At 41.5% G+C, this 16,078-nt stretch overlaps 1 protein-coding gene across 1 annotated transcript in view; it reads right to left on the bottom strand.

The window, feature by feature from the left end:
• LOC145403593 (nose resistant to fluoxetine protein 6-like) overlaps window positions 1-14,870 on the bottom strand; it is a 65,399-nt gene extending 50,529 nt beyond the window's left edge. The window contains exons 1-6 of the mRNA XM_080275270.1: window positions 14,623-14,870; window positions 7,219-7,421; window positions 2,995-3,388; window positions 2,771-2,783; window positions 472-578; window positions 1-55 (exon numbers count right to left, since the gene is read on the bottom strand). The exon at window positions 1-55 is cut by the window's left edge and continues 37 nt beyond it. Coding sequence (XP_080131396.1) covers window positions 1-55; window positions 472-578; window positions 2,771-2,783; window positions 2,995-3,388; window positions 7,219-7,421; window positions 14,623-14,870 — 1,020 coding nt within the window. The remainder of the gene's footprint in view (window positions 56-471; window positions 579-2,770; window positions 2,784-2,994; window positions 3,389-7,218; window positions 7,422-14,622) is intronic.
• Between the last annotated feature and the right edge of the window lie 1,208 nt (window positions 14,871-16,078).

The raw sequence follows: 16,078 nt of genomic DNA on the forward strand, positions 1-16,078 counted from the left end.
GATGTCAGCCAGCGTTGCCAATAATAGCAGTCCACTCAACACACTCACCAACACACTGGGGACAATGGAAGGGGGAGATGACGAGGAGAGAGAAGGGGGAAGAGAGTGAGGGGGTAAGAGGAGTGAGATGAGATTATGGGAATGGAGAGGGAGGAGAAGAAACTGAGAGCACAAAGAACTACAAAGGAAGCCAACAGCTGCATACCTATTAGTCCTTTTACGACTGTTTCTAGGAAACGTTAAAACTCACTTAACTAGTCTATGAATCAAAGACAAGGATAGCAAAATAGGGAAACTCCCCCACCCAGTAATCCACCAAAGGAGGTAGAGGAAGGTGGGGAAGACTATTTATAACTTTATAATAACTAAGATAACTTTAAGAACTAATAAATTTATGAAGTTACATAAGAATACATAACTAGACTATAAAATTTTGAATATTAATTATAATAGAACTTATTTTCACTTTACATGCCAACAGTCTCGGGTGCATGAAGTTCATGATGAGTTGAGGCGGTCTGGCAGAACACGTTTGCCACTTTCAAACCCTCCGCCTCCAGAGCACCATTCACACTCTCCTGAGGTGAGTACAAGGTGGGGATTTAGTAAGAATCTTGGAATATATTGCACGTGAAAAGTTACCCTCAGATGTGCATGAGTGGAGTGGGAGTCTGAAAGTTGGATAATTTTAACTGTGCAAAACTAAAGATGACTAAAGTGTGTGCAAACTATAAGTGACTGAAGTGTAAAAATGCAAAAATAACTGGCCAGATTAAATACATAATCAAGGTGGCCAAAGTGAGTGAAAATTTAAATATGGAGTGTGTGAAAGCAGTCTGACAGCCCACCCACACCACTTTCAGACCCTCCGCCCTTAGAGCACAATATACACTCTCCTGAAGTCAGTACAAGATAAGGATTTAGTGGAATATAGTGTATGCAGAAAGGTGTTGTGAGATGTGTAGATGTGGAATGCAGGTAGGAAAAGGCTGGGTACAAAACTAAAGGTACGGAATCCAAATTTTTCGAAAAAAAAAATAATGGCAGACAAAGAGAAAATTAGATTTTTCCCTCTCTCATTACATAAATAAAGTGACCGGTGCTTGGAAAAAATAAGGCGAATCTGCAGCTGGTCCAACGGAGGGACTCAATAGGAGTAGTAAGATAAACGAGTACTGTCCGGGGAAAAGTGTTATAAAATGTGCACGTGTGGAGTGAGAGAAGGTTGAGTGACTCCAAGTGTAAGCAAAGAGTAAAAAGTGACTGATGTGGGAGCACAAATATAAGTAATAAAAAGTGATGAGCAGAGCCAGTGCAAAAATAAAGGAAACAGAAGTGTGTGCAGAATCATAGGTTGCCGAAGCGTGGGGCAAAGTTAATGAAACCAAGGCCTGCATAGAAAGGGACATGACTAAGAGAAATACAGAATAAAAAACGGTAAGTAAAGTTCGTATTAAATATGAGAAACCGAGGTGTTTGCAAAAAGTGATGCAACCAAAATTTGTGCAAAAATACAGATTATCATTGACAGTGCTAAAATGAGGGAGGTCAGAATGAGTACAACAACATGGATGAACAAACGTACAAAAAACAGAAATGGGTAGCGACTTCATCCCTTAGTACAAATGAAGGTGGCCATGTACAAAAATTAAGGCAGCTGAAATGAATGCTAAAACAGAATACTTAAACCACGTAACAAAAAAAAAAGTGAAGTTGCAATACTAGTGGACCAACTTAAATCTAATCAAAATACCTGTGTGTGTGTGTGTGTGTGTGTGTGTGTGTGTGTGTGTGTGTGTGTGTGTGTGTGTGTGTGTGTGTGTGTGTGTGTGTGTGTGTGTGTGTGTGTGTGTGTGTGTGTGTGTGTGTGTGTGTGTGTGTGTGTGTGTGTGTGTGTGTGTGTGTGTGTGTGTGTGTGTGTGTGTGTCCCCCCCCCCGCCTCACCTGTAGCTCGGAGGACGTGCAAGAAGAAGGCATGCAGGTCCCGTATGCCATGAGTGAAAGGGCTGCTCCGTCCATAGGTATGGAAACGGAAAGACCCGGCATTCTTAGTCCATCGGTGTACAGTCTTGTTGTACTTGTGCTGTGTGTGAACAGAGAGAGCAGTTTTTTTTTTTTTTTCTTAACTAGAAAGTTATATTTTGTCATTTTATTATTGCGCTTGGGCTTTTGAGTGGTGTACAGAGAGACCAGGGTTATTTTATTTACCTTCTGGGAGATGATATTTTCCCCTTTTCCTGTGATGTCAGAATCTTTCGTGAGCGTGCACAGCAAAATTATGGTTATATTACTGAAACTAGGTTTTCATGTTTTATTTATTTATTTTTTTTTTATTTTTTTGCCGAATATTATCTTATGTGGTCAGAGAGAACAGGGGTTATTTTGTTGGCATACTGGAGAGATATCATATCTTACCATTTCGCTATTGCATCGGGCACTTGAGTGGGTGTGGGAAAAGAGAGCGGAGTTATACTACTGTCATACAGGAAGTTTAATAATATTTTGCCATTTTTTTCTTGCATTAGGATCTGTAGTTTCGACAGACAGAAGAGAGTTATTTTACTGACGTGAATGTTATATCTGAATAGGGAGAGTGGTGTTGTGTTGTGTTCGAACTGGAAGGTTTTCATAGTTTACACTTTTGATTTTACATGGGGACATACTGTGGTGGCAAGAGCTGGCTAATTTTGCTGGCATATTTGGTTACTTTATTTCATAATGTTGTCGTCTTGCTACATTATTTCCTTAATTTACCTGGTTATTTACCCACGTTACCTATGAATCTGGAAACAGGTGCACAAATAAATTTACGGTAAATTACCTGTAATAACTACAATAGGAAAATTATCGTGCTCTATGTTTTGCTCTGCAGGAAAAGGACAGATAAAGGAGTGCAAAAACTTTCCTTGTCTCTTGCTCTTCCTGCAAAAACAAATGTAAGTGACGAAAAGGAATTGATTGCGAGGTTGTTCGCAAATCCGTCCAGTCACTTACTTGGCTGTGTAACTCAGCAGGCAGTACTGGCCTTCAAAATCTGCCGTATAATTACTGAAGTCCCGTGCCTCAAAATTCAATGAATCCGCAGGCATATTAACTGGAACCGATTTACGGCGTTCGTCGGCAAACATCAACGGATGCTGCAGCCAACTGTTCTTCTGTATTCCATCTTGGTAATTATATATATCCTTCTCTGGATAAAGGAGATTTTGAAACCCATCGAGGTTGAAACTGTTATGTGGAGGCTGACTGGAGACGGTCTGGGGCTGATGAGAGGTGACTTTGTCGTCCTGGCGTTTGACGCGAATATTCAAACACTCGTGGAAGAACCCATAAGCTTTCATGTTGCCGATGAGTAAGCCGTCGGGAAATTTGCCCCACGAGTCTACCACTGCAATTATAAGAGAAAATACCATTATTATTATTACTATTAGGCTATTATTATTATTATTTATTATTATTATTATTATTATTATTAATTATTATTATTATCATTATTATTATTATTATTATTATTATTATTATTATTATTATTATTTGCTGTTGTTATCTACCTCTCTAACTTACCGATCATCCAGTCCAGTTTAATTGTCCTATCAGGCGCGTAAGGGCCCAGAGCTAAGCTACTTAGTCAAGAGAGGGGAGAGTGACCAGTTGCTTGCCTTCCATGGCATTAAAGGTATAAGCTAAAAATAACGTCATGCTTCCATTCAAGGAGTCTTTGTATTGATGTTGGCCATGGTACACCTGATGTTTTCTATAGACTGGAAGCTAAATCAAGTGCCAAAACCAGCTAATTAGTTTCCAGCAGTTACTGAAAGCTGTTGGGAAGAAAGAAGTTTCACATGTGTAATTAGCTTTGTAGCAGTGTATGAATATCACCATGAACTTCGCCTCTATGTACTGTACAGTCATTCAGAAGAAAGATTTTAACAACTGACTGTACTTGAAGCTGAATGTTCCTAAACTAAGAGTGATCAATATATGGCTAGTTACCAGGCATTTAACCACATTTCACTCTCATGGTAGTACCGCCCAGGGTCGGTGGTAGCAATTAAACTACTACTACGTGTGTGTGTGTGTGTGTGTGTGTGTGTGTGTGTGTGTGTGTGTGTGTGTGTGTGTGTGTGTGTGTGTGTGTGTGTGTGTGTGTGTGTGTGTGTGTGTGTGTGTGTGTGTGTGTGTGTGTGTGTGTGTGTGTGTGTGTGTGTGTGTGTGTGCTGTCATTTATATGAGTGTTGTGCCTCAGCGTATGTGTGCGTGTCTACATGCGTGCGTGCTTGCATGGTTGTTTGCTCGTTTGCGTGTGCGTGCCTGTAAATGTTTAAACGCTATACCTGTGATGTATGTGTAAATGAGTGTGTGTGCGTGAGCATGTGTGTGTTTGTATATGCGTGTGCGCATATATACATGTGAATGTGTGTTTACCTAGATGTAGCATAGGCCTACAGTTTGCATGCTTGCGTGTGTGCGTGTGTTTAAGTTAAATTTTTGTTATGTGTGCGAGTTGTACGTGTGCATTGCTTGTGCAAGACAGTATAGGCTGTATGTAATAATTATGGTGCCAGGGTTCGGCCCGGCTGACGGGCATCGAGTTGGCTGGCGTACGATATAAAAAAAAAAAATAAATAAAATAAAATAAAAAATAAAAAGGATCTGGAAAGATCCCCTAAAGAATCTTTGTCAGTTTTCAGCTGGCATAATTAGATAACATCGCCTAGCGTCCAGTTAGACTCAAGGATTATTGCTGGTGCTGCCTTTGGGACTAGTAGGGCATCGGGGGCCGTGAGTAGGGCCCAGTTCTCTCCTGGGTACAAAGAGTGACTCGGTGACTCAGAGACTATTTTTCTTAGGCCTCTGTCGCTAACAAGGTCTGGAAATTATCAAACTGTATCTTCCCTATCTTCACCTCCAACTTTTACCTCCAGTCTTGCGTCATAATGATACTCGCAAGTTTGCACATCAATTTATTATCGAATATCTAAACTGAATCAGCGAAGGAGATATCTCGTTGGAAATAAGATGATCGGTTAGCTTTTACAGAACAGTGATAGAACTGGACATACTGTATACAGTAAATATGAGTATCATTACTCACTGGACATACTGTATGTGCGAGTATAATTATTCAGTACGTGTGGACTTTGCGAGTGCAGTGACAACGGACTCGTCTGCATAATTCTGATGACCTAGTATTGAATCAATATCAATAAATATAAATAATCAATAAATATATTTATTTGTAATGCTACAAAAATGTAAGCTAGACTTGTGGGTGTAGTACATCACGTCGTAATTTACTTTAAAATGTCATGGACATCAAATAATGTAGTGAAATATACACAGGTGATTCAAGTGTTTCACGAACCTCAGGCACTTTCACAAAGACAAAGAGAGGAACGGTTGGGTTGGAGAGAGGAAGAAGGAGAGGGAGGGAGACTGAGAAACAAGGCTGAGGTGTTAACACGTTTCCCAGTTCGTTAATCAGGAGGGTGACGGGATTTATACAGGGAACTGTACACTGTTTTCATGACTGTAAGAAACCATTCGGATTGCTACTCACTGCAGAATCATCTGAAGGTAGCAGTATTGTGAGTGCCTACACCTACCACAGCTGCCCACTCGTCGCATAGTTACTGCTGATAAATGAAATTTAAGAAAAGCAGATTTATTATACTGAAGGAAACAGAGGCAAAAAAAGAAAATAATAGGAAAAGGAAAAGCATGAAAGTATAACAGACAGACAGAGGAAGGAGAGAGGAAGAAGAAATCATCAGAGAAGGAGGTTAGAGAGAGAGAGAGAGAGAGAATGGAGAAATTAAATCCCCGAGCTAGGCAACTAAGGCCATATAGCCCCGCTGGGCTTACCGGAGGACGCTACCCCTCCCGGCAACGGTAGCCCGGGCGAGGCTCGAACTTGCAACCTCCCGATCACAAGTTCAGCGCGCTACCACTGTGCTACCGCGCCCCCCAGAGAGAGAGAGAGAGAGAGAGAGAGAGAGAGAGAGCAGGACGATATTTTGGCATCAGTTTCGAAGCTGCTATTTAAGTGCATGTTGAATCCCCTCGAAAAAAATTAATAATGTTTCAGTTCAATTCCTTCAACCCACGGATGTATAGATTGACAGACGGATAGATATTTGCCACCTCGGAAGAGCTGTACTGATTTTTTATTATAATGGAGGATTGGAATTTACCGGTTAATATGCAGGAAGATGAAGGCCGAGGAAAAGGGGGGAGTATAGATAGATAGACAGAGAGATAGTTAGACACATAATGTAGATAGATATAGATAGATAGACAGATAAGGTAGATAGATAGACAGATATTTGCTCCCTCGAAAGAACAATACTGCTTTGTTAATGTAATGAAGGAATGGAAAATTACCAGTAAACATGCAGAAAGATGAAAGCCGAGGAAAAAGGAGGGAGAAGCTTAGAGAAGTAAGGAAAGTAACAAAAGTTTCAATGGAGGTGATAGAAAGTCAAAGATTTGGCTGCAGTACCAGTAGCAGAAATCGTTTCAACCCTAAACTCATCTAAACTTGAACCCCGTGGGCTGCAGACTGAAACTACCCGTCTTGTTTCGAGAGATGGGGAGGGAACTGAGGGTCGTGTGTATAATCGGGCAGTTACAGTGGAACTGCCCAGTTATATCGGTGTTGTCACATGAAGACGTCCACCTTCAGCAATGGCACGAGTTCTGAAGCTGACATTGGATATTTGCTCCCAACTAAAACAAATATCCCCTTGACTAAAACTTGTACTCACAGTGATTTCTCCATATATATTTATTTATTTACTTATTTATATATTTATCCATTTATTTATTTATCTATCTATTTATTAAACGGGTTGTGCAGAAAAATCCTCGGGAGGAAGGAAAGTAATCATGTACTTTATAACGTGGTTTAACCTGACAAAGAATCCTAACCACTTTCAGCTCAGATAATGGCTAAGTATAGTGAGATTAACGGGCTGATCTTAATAGTAATTATGGAGACTCTCCCGACCCCAAAACTAAGGCTTATCGAACTTCATGCATCCACGATTTAGTATTCAAGTAGCAAGAAGAACACAGTTGCGTCAGATGAGTGCAAGCCCAATGATTTCATTAGGATGGAGCAGGATGGAAAATTTTGGCGCCAGTTCCAAAGTCACCATCTGGACTATCATTCTCCACTCGAAAAAAAATATCCTCTCAACAGAAACTCATACTCACAATAAATGGCCCAGTCATTTAAGGGGTTTTCCAAATCAATCATGGCAAGGAAGATGGCCAGAAGGTCCCTTTGGCAGGCTGGGCTGGCCAACTCTGGCGAAGGGAGGTACAGTTCGGCCAGGTTGACGAAGTGAGCACGGGTTTGGTTCATCAAGGACTCTGTTCTCCCGCCGGGTACTGGAAAAGCTCGTCTGTTCTGTGGCCTGAAATGAAACAAAGCATATTAAGTACTCCAAGTGCGATGGTTAGTAAATTCGGTTCACAACTGGAAGAACCCAAAGTCGATTCTCGTAGCCAATTATACTGGTTCACCCACTTTGTTTCGCCCTTATGATGATCAACTGAGCTCAGGTTCGGTTCGCCAGGGACTTGGTTCTCCCTCCGAGTGTTGGAAAGGTTCGTTTGCTGTATACCGCAATTTACTTTGCCTATTACAGTTTATTACTGTGTCTTGTGTCATTAATATTTTTATATCCATATAGATTACATAGATAATATAAAAGAATATATTAACACACAGGATACAGAAATAAACCTTTATTACTGCGAAGCGCAGTAATAAAGGTACAAAAAATGCGCCGAATGCTAGGTCTGTGATACTGATACAACGTGAAGAGGGGAGTGGGGAAGCCTCCTGTTTCTGACACATTTGCAAAAGCAGTGGTGGAGTGGAGGGTGTTTGGTTTCTCTTCCACGCTGTTGTATATGCTCTGGAAAGTGACAGGATAATTACATCTCATATTTACCAGACGCGATAGCAAAGCTGTTATTGTTTTCAATTTGTCTGTCTGTCTGTCTGTTAGCATGATAACTTCGCAACCACTCAAGATATCATCACAAAATTGTACAGGTGTGTAGTGGGGATGAAAATCTACGAGTTCGAAACTGGTGAAAGTAGGTCAACGTCTGTGTGTCTGCTAGCACGATAATTTCGCAACCGCTCAAGATATCATCATAAAATTTTATAGGTGTGTAGTAGGGATGAAAATCTCCTAAGAGTTTGAAATTGGTGAAAGTAGGCCAAGGTCAAGACCAGATTCCGAGCCACTTTAGATATGTATCGGCTAGTGGTTGGTGTGATTTCCCCCTTGGGGGGGCCTCTAGTCATAAAAGTTTTTACCATCAGATATTTAGGGACTCCATACACTCCATTTTTAGGAGTGTATTCTAGGTGGCATATATGCCATCGTAGACCATCCCCTTACCAACTAATTATGCTTATTACACCTTGATATTGTGTGCTGATCATTACTGAATTAATAACGGCATAACTTGCATCCATAACATACAAGAGGCTCTATCTGTTCATGGACCTTTAGCCAGACGCTTTAATCCCGCATGGGATGGCCACAAGCATATTGCCACCACGTAGCCCTGTTCTTTACCACTTGGCTGCTCTTTCTCAAGCTCACACCCCCTGTCTCAAATATCTACCTCCTTCATCCCCCCATCTCCTCCTTGGTGGCCCCCTCCACCTCACTCACATCCGCTCTCCTAGTTAGTCTTTCAATCTCTATCCTCATCACATGACCAAACAATCTCACATTTTTTCTCGTAACGCTTTCAGCCACATCCACATCAACACGACGACGTTCCTTCACTTCCTTATGCAAATCCACATGCTCCTCTCACATAGCCTAAACTCATTTCCACTGCACCAATTCTCGACGTGTTCTTTCAACGAAGTACAAGTTTCGCTTCTATACTTTATGGTGGGTATTACACTAGTGTCATGCAGCGACATTTTAACTTTCATACTAACTTCCCTGTTCTTTATTACTGCTTTTTGTGAACAAGCAACCTTTCTTCCCTAATGTGCCCTGTCAAGCACTTCATCCTCTGAATTTCAGTCCTTATTCATCACACTATCTAAGAAGCTGAATGCACTCACATTCTCAATTTCCTCACCATCCCAGCCTCACAGAGCATTCTTAATTCCCTTTTAGGACCAACAAATTACTTTTATCTACACTACAAGATTCCGTTTCCTACAGACACTCCCAAATTCATTCACTAAGCCTTGCAGCTCTCATTCATCTCCACATAACAATTCAACATCGTCAGCAAACAACAGCATAGGAAGTTTACAGACTTTATCCTCTCTCATTAGTGACACTCCCAATTGTTAAGAAAGATGAGCTACGAAATCTTCAAATTCCCTTAGTTGACCCAAGACTCCGGGGGCTTGAATGGTGTGTGAGTGATTGTGTGGCCCATTTCTTTCTTTTTTTTTTATGCGAGGAAGAAGGAACCGAAGGCCATGAGCCCGCAATAACAGTTCCCTCCAAGAGAAAAACAAAATACAAGAGAGAGCCAAATTCAAGATCCATTCATTTCGAGATGCCTGGACACACTGCATTTGAAAGACAGGAGATCAGAGGCAGCAGGAAAAACAGACAGAGGGAGACAGTTCCAGAGTTGACCTGTTGCATAAATGAAGGACTGGGAGTAACGGTTAACTCTTGCATTAGAGAGCTGGACAGAAAAAGGATGAGAGTTTGCTGCTAGACGGGTGCTATGCGCCCGTCGTTGAGGTGGAGGAATGCATGTTGTTGATAGGTTTCCGGACTTCCTCTTTGTTTCGATATCCGACTAGGAAAAACGGGTGATGATGATGATGTTGACGATTATATAAAAATCGAGATAAATAAAGTTACGAGGTGGATTCGATCGTAAATCAGATTTGTGTAATAAATAAATTAATAAAGTAAATAAATAAAATAACTACAAGTCGATAAAATGATGCTGATCTTGATGATAAATACGCCATGTTCTCTAAAGAAAGTTCGTCCGGTCTGTGGTCTGATATTAAATAATATAAAAGAAGTGCCGTTGTAAAAACTTAGTTTCCTGTGACTCACTCTCACCTGGATAAACTTGCCCGGCAAAAGGTGGAATAGAATACTAGAGTTGTTCCGACACTGAAAGGGATAATGAAGACAAAGTATACTCAGGCTCCTTGGACATACACACCTGAATTAAAGTATCTGGCTTTAGCCAGAGCGGTATACTACTGTTGACTTGTCCCGACCACGAGAGGGTTACAAGAGATCAACATCATGTGACACTGTGACAGGTTTGTCGATGGTGGATGGGGAATACACAAGGCAGAGTCAAAGTTTATTCCTGACTAGTTTCGTTGATGAAGCTTTACGGCGACACGAGTCAGAAATAACTTTAACACTACCTCGTGTATTCGTCATCCACCATTCACCACGGGATCGACATACTAAAGTGATCTACATTCCCTATTAACATCTTGTATCCGGGAGTGTTATTTTAGTGTTTTTGTACTTCCAGACGATTTTATTCAACTGAAACATGACGACGTACTGAAAGAGACTGATGAAGGCTGTCTGAATTCCCCAGTTCGACAAGTCTCTTCTATGTTGCATAAAATAGCCTAAAGGTAGCAAAAATAAAAGAAAATCATTATACGTCACTGGATTCAAGAGGGTGAGGACTGAATATGGCCTTGTGACTTCATAATTTACACAGGGTAAACTGACCTAGAAACCACGTGTGGGGTGAGTGAACGAGCATGGTGATAGTAGTGATATGCACACACACACACAAACACACAGGCCAAGTCAGTCTCTCTCTCTCTCTCTCTCTCTCTCTCTCTCTCTCTCTCTCTCTCTCTCTCTCTCTCTCACACACACACACACACACCAGTACACAAACAAAGGACGCCTCATTGTGTGTGTGTGTGTGTGTGTGTGTGTGTGTGTGTGTGTGTGTGTGTGTGTGTGTGTGTGTGTGTGTGTGTGTGTGTGTGTGTGTGTGTGTGTGTGTGTGTGTGTGTGTGTGTGTGTGTGTGTGTGCGCGCGCGCGCGCCCGTATCCCAGGGATGTCTTCATAACCAGCGTTAATCAAGGCTGTACTCAACCCTTCCAATTCCAAATCCCCCCCCTCTCTCTCTCTCTCTCTCTCTCTCTCTCTCTCTCTTTGTTTCTATCTCAATCTCTGAACAAAATCATCTAAGGGTAGCAGGAATACACTCAAGCAATACGTCATCGTGGTGGAAGGATAGATATAGTTTGCACCCGACCTAACTCCAGTTCAGAAAGTCTCTCCCAAGCTGAAGAAAATCGTCTGAAATAAGCAAGAACACCTTAGTAATACGCCATTGCAGTGAAAGGGTCCATGAAGGCTAGATCAAACACCTTCATTTCGAAAAGTAGGTCGTTGGGTGAATACAGTATACTCGTTTGGAGCGAGAGAGCAATCCTGATAAATCGTGATCATATACCAGTAGGGTAGTTGATTTTGTGACCTTGTGTTTATCGTCCACTTCAATGATAAGAAGCTGCTAAACAATTGTTGTCTTATCATACAGTGCGCAGGGAGAAAAAAAAAAAACAGCTTTGAAAAATAACATACGAGTACATCCGACGTAAAAAATCTACATCAACATAGGAACAATTCTCTACCTCAACAGAGCTGCATTATTGATGACATGAGTGAATTATGAAGAAGACCGTTTTCATCCATTAGGTCGTCAGTAATTACAGCTCAGTAACGGCCAAGAATAAGAACCACATACAGTGAACTGGCTTATAATTTCCTCGTCACTAATTGCCGTAACTATACCCTCGCCTCCCGGGACATCCTGTAGGTGCTTGGTGATGGGGTAGTGGTATACAGCGCCTCTCAGAGTTAAGGCCATGTGCTGTGATCGGGGAGATTCGAATCCTTTTGAGATATTTTTTTTCATCATGCTAACTCTTTCAACACGATAACACCGTTGTAACCGAGTGTTCAGCGATGTTAAGTAGGAAGTTGCCTGCTCAGCAGGGCCAGGGTTCGAATCCTGGTCCTGGTGTGGGCACCTTGCGCCACAGGACTCTGATGTCCATCTAAGTTTTATCGATTGGTTAGCACAATGAGTTCCCTACCTATTGCAACACCAAGGGAAGATTAGTAGTAACTTGAATGATACAGTGGCGATACTAGGTGATTAACCCCCACAGGCTCAAAGGCTTCAGTTACAGAGACGAGCACCACAGCTAAGCGTCTCATGGTGTCTGCCCCAATCTATATCTTTCTTTACATATATTTTATAATCTCTAGATGTCATGCATGGTTTGAAAGAGAGTTTTCAAACTGGAGGGTTTAGATACAACGTTCATTAATGCCGTCACTACATGAGGTTCTTAGCTGAAATCAAACCCCTGGTAGCAGCGAGAATAAAATAAAACGTGCTTCATCGGACTGAAGGTGTTAAGTTGTATTGTGCATATTATATTGGGATAACTCTTTAAACCAAATGACCTATTTGTTGTTATGTTCTTCCTGTATCATGACGATTTTATTCTAATTAGAGAAGATCTCAAGCCGTGAAGGTATTAATGAAGGCGGTATCTAACCCCTACAGATTACAATAATAAACAAGTTAACGGAGTGAAATGTTTTACACTCCGAGCCCCAGCACGCTCTTCCTTCCTTCCTTCCTTTATTTATTTATTTATTTATTTATTTTCAGTCGACTTTATTCAATTTGGAATATGTTTGTGATAATCAAGGGCCGTGCGGGTCAAGTGGGTTAAGGCTCTAGCGCATCTAAACCCTCCAATTCGATGTCTCTCCCCTCGTCTGGAGATGACACGATTCAAACAAAATTGGCTTCCTCGTAGTCAAAAGTTCAGTACTTCCTCTTTTTCCTGTATAATAAAATGGTGGGTAAAATCCACAAACAAAATATAATGAAAAACACAGTGTGGACAGCTATCACCAGTATCTTTACCATGACCTCCACCACCATCATGTCAGTTTCACATTTACAATTACTATTATAAATCACAAAGTTCAGAGAGCTACCATTATCATCACCATCATCACCATTACCACGTACACCACCACCATCCAGCTTCCTATCTTGTAAGTGGAGTGGGAATGTTCGAGAGAAACAAAAAATTAAATATGTGCAGTTTCTTCCTGTACGTTCAATGAAAACATGGAGACAGCATACTCAGTTCTGCGATATGCTCGCCGATTTGAAAGTACTACAAAATAATGTTACTGGCAAATAAAAACAAGCTAGCAATCCGATGCAAAAGCCACATGATGGCAGTGGTGGCATATGTGACGGGGTGCTATAGTACGATACACTCAAGGAGTCGTAGTAATAACAGTAGTCATTGTAGTAGTAGTAGAGTAGCAGTAGTAGCAACAGTTGTAGCAGCACTCGTATTAGTAGTGGCAATAGTAGCAGTAGTAATTGCAGTTGTGCTGGTAGTAATAGACGTAGTAGTAGTTGTAGCAGTTAGAGGATGGGGGGTGGGAACCCTTTCAACATGTACAAAGATATCAAAGCGATTGCTGCCCTCCTTCCTCTGTTTTGTATGTTTTACAAGTTTTGGAGAAGGCTGACACCCCTAAAAATAACGATGGAAAACTTTATATAGTGGACGACATTATCAAGGAATTAGACGAAATGACTTAAGTTTTATTAAAATCTGTGTTTATTTTTCCCTGTTGCTGATCGTTTTCTTTTTCTTTTTCTTTTTTTTGGGGGGAGCTGACCCCCTTCAAGAATCATTGGGGGCCCACGATCCCCAAATATCGCATGACGTGTGAGAGTCCATTATGCGACATGTACGAAGAAATAAAAGCCATATATGCCCTCCTTTCACTATTTCTAAAAATTTGTAATTTGGTTAGCGGGGCTGACCCCCCTAAATTACATGGCTGGAAAACTTTATATAATGGAAGATCTCCGGAGTAACCAGACAAACTTAACTGGGAAGTTTCATTCAAATCCATCAAATAGCCTAGAAGGAGTTAACACACACACACACACACACACACACACACACACACACACACACACACACACACAAGTAGGATGAATCTCGCGCAGAGACATAGGGCAAAATGCCGAAAATGATTCCATCTTGCATCGCCGACTGATAAAAATACAAACTTTATAGAAAAATCATCATTCTCGCCATCGTTATAGATGTGGTGAGAAGAATCCAGAAACAAAATTAAAAGCATAATTAGAAAAGCTGTCTCCATCACCCTCACTATCATCACCACTATCATCATGTTACTCCTTCCAATAAAAGGTGAGAAGAATTACACACACACACACACACATCTGAACGTCTTCAGTCCCAATAGTACTTTGATTAATTCTTGCCATCTCCATGCGATTTTATTCACCCTAAGCTACAAGGATTAGATACAGCCTTCATAAACCCCTGCAATTAGAAGAGGCCTTTCCTAAGCTGAATAAAATTATCTGGCGGAAGCAGGAGTAAACTGAAATGACTGTCATCAAATCAATTTTCCCCGGTGACAATGACCTCTCTCTCTCTCTCTCTCTCTCTCTCTCTCTCTCTCTCTCTCTCTCTCTCTCTCTCTCTCTCTCTCTCTCTCTCTCTCTCTCTCTCTTCTTACCTGTCAGTTTCCATTTCTTCTAATTTCCGCCTAATTTGAAGAAACTCCCTCAGTTTTGTCTCATCCCCGATTGTTTCAGGCTTGAACCGTGATGACCCAGGTTCTTGTCTCGTATCAGCATAAACACCTGACCCCGTTTGGCCTCTGACCTCGTCATATGAGTCGGCGGAGGAGGCAGGAGTGAGGTCACGGCACTCGGACACAATAACTAGTAAGGTCAGTATAAAATTTCGATACTGCATTTTCATACTGGAGTATTCTAGAGAGAACTTCCAGGCTTTCAATCTCAGATCAAGTAAAAGTTCAAGCAATTGTTTTCTACTTTACAGAAATGTGTACTCTGTATGTTGGTTATTGATGTGCGTATTTTCCTCCTCTGAAAAGCTGAAGCGACTTCTTTCTGTCTGAAATACTGCCACCTCTTTCCACCACGACCACCTAACTAGCATGATAATTCGGTATTGATCTCATTCTTATATTCATCTTATCGCTCTGACAATCATATCTGTTTTTTTAATGACCAGCATGGCACCTGTTATCAGACCAGCATGGCACCAGTTATCAGCTTCTGCGGGTCCAAAGACCACAAAATGAGAGAGACTAAGTGGAACACACAACTATGACTGATGGATGGGCCTGTGGGCACGTATACTGAATCGCATGACTTGCTGCAATTCATGATCAGGGTACAATTAGTGTTGACTAAATTTCGTGCCCTAAATTTGTCAAATTAATTAAAATGCAGTACAGTTGTATTTTTTACTTCCAGGACAAAATGGGTAATTCTTTCGAGACTACTGCATAAACTATCTACTACGTGAGCCATAGGTAATATCAAAGAAGCAACATTTATAACTCGTATTTAGTCACAAAGCAAACCTCGGCAAGCTTCACCAAACATAGCGAGGCATCCTGACAGATTCTTACTCGGGTAGGACGTCCTCTGTCAAGTCTCCCATTCTCCCTGCTTTAACACCCCAACTCGAATGTGTTGTCAATGCTGCTGGTCGCATATTTCTCTGCCATTTTGTAAATGGCGGGAGAGGGGGTCCACTGGTGCCATGGTGGCATCGTCCGTCCTACTGCCTGGTGCTCATGACACAGCAATGGATCACTAAACAGCCCAGGATTCAGATCCGATCACAGACAAGCGAAGCTGGTTGCCACATCTGGGATGACAGTGAGAGTCTCTCCAGTACATCCACCTACGCAGAAAAGTACACTAGGACCTCATATCCACAATCTGATGCCTGTTCAAGTGAGCATCCTGTCTCCCTCATTGTTTGATTTTTAGACAACCTAGGCTTCTTCAACACCTGTAAATTCTCAGTAGCAGTCAGTGTAATTAATGCGTTGATGGGTAGCTTCGGGTTTTGACAGGGACACTGCCTTTCTCTTTTGCACTGTGGAAACCAACTTGGCAAAGCTGCATGCCGTACCTGAAACCCTCTCCACA

This window comes from Coenobita brevimanus, chromosome 61 (assembly GCF_032717465.1).
Source record: "Coenobita brevimanus isolate Jiangsu-jjx chromosome 61, ASM3271746v2, whole genome shotgun sequence".
Lineage (NCBI taxonomy): Eukaryota > Metazoa > Arthropoda > Malacostraca > Decapoda > Coenobitidae > Coenobita > Coenobita brevimanus.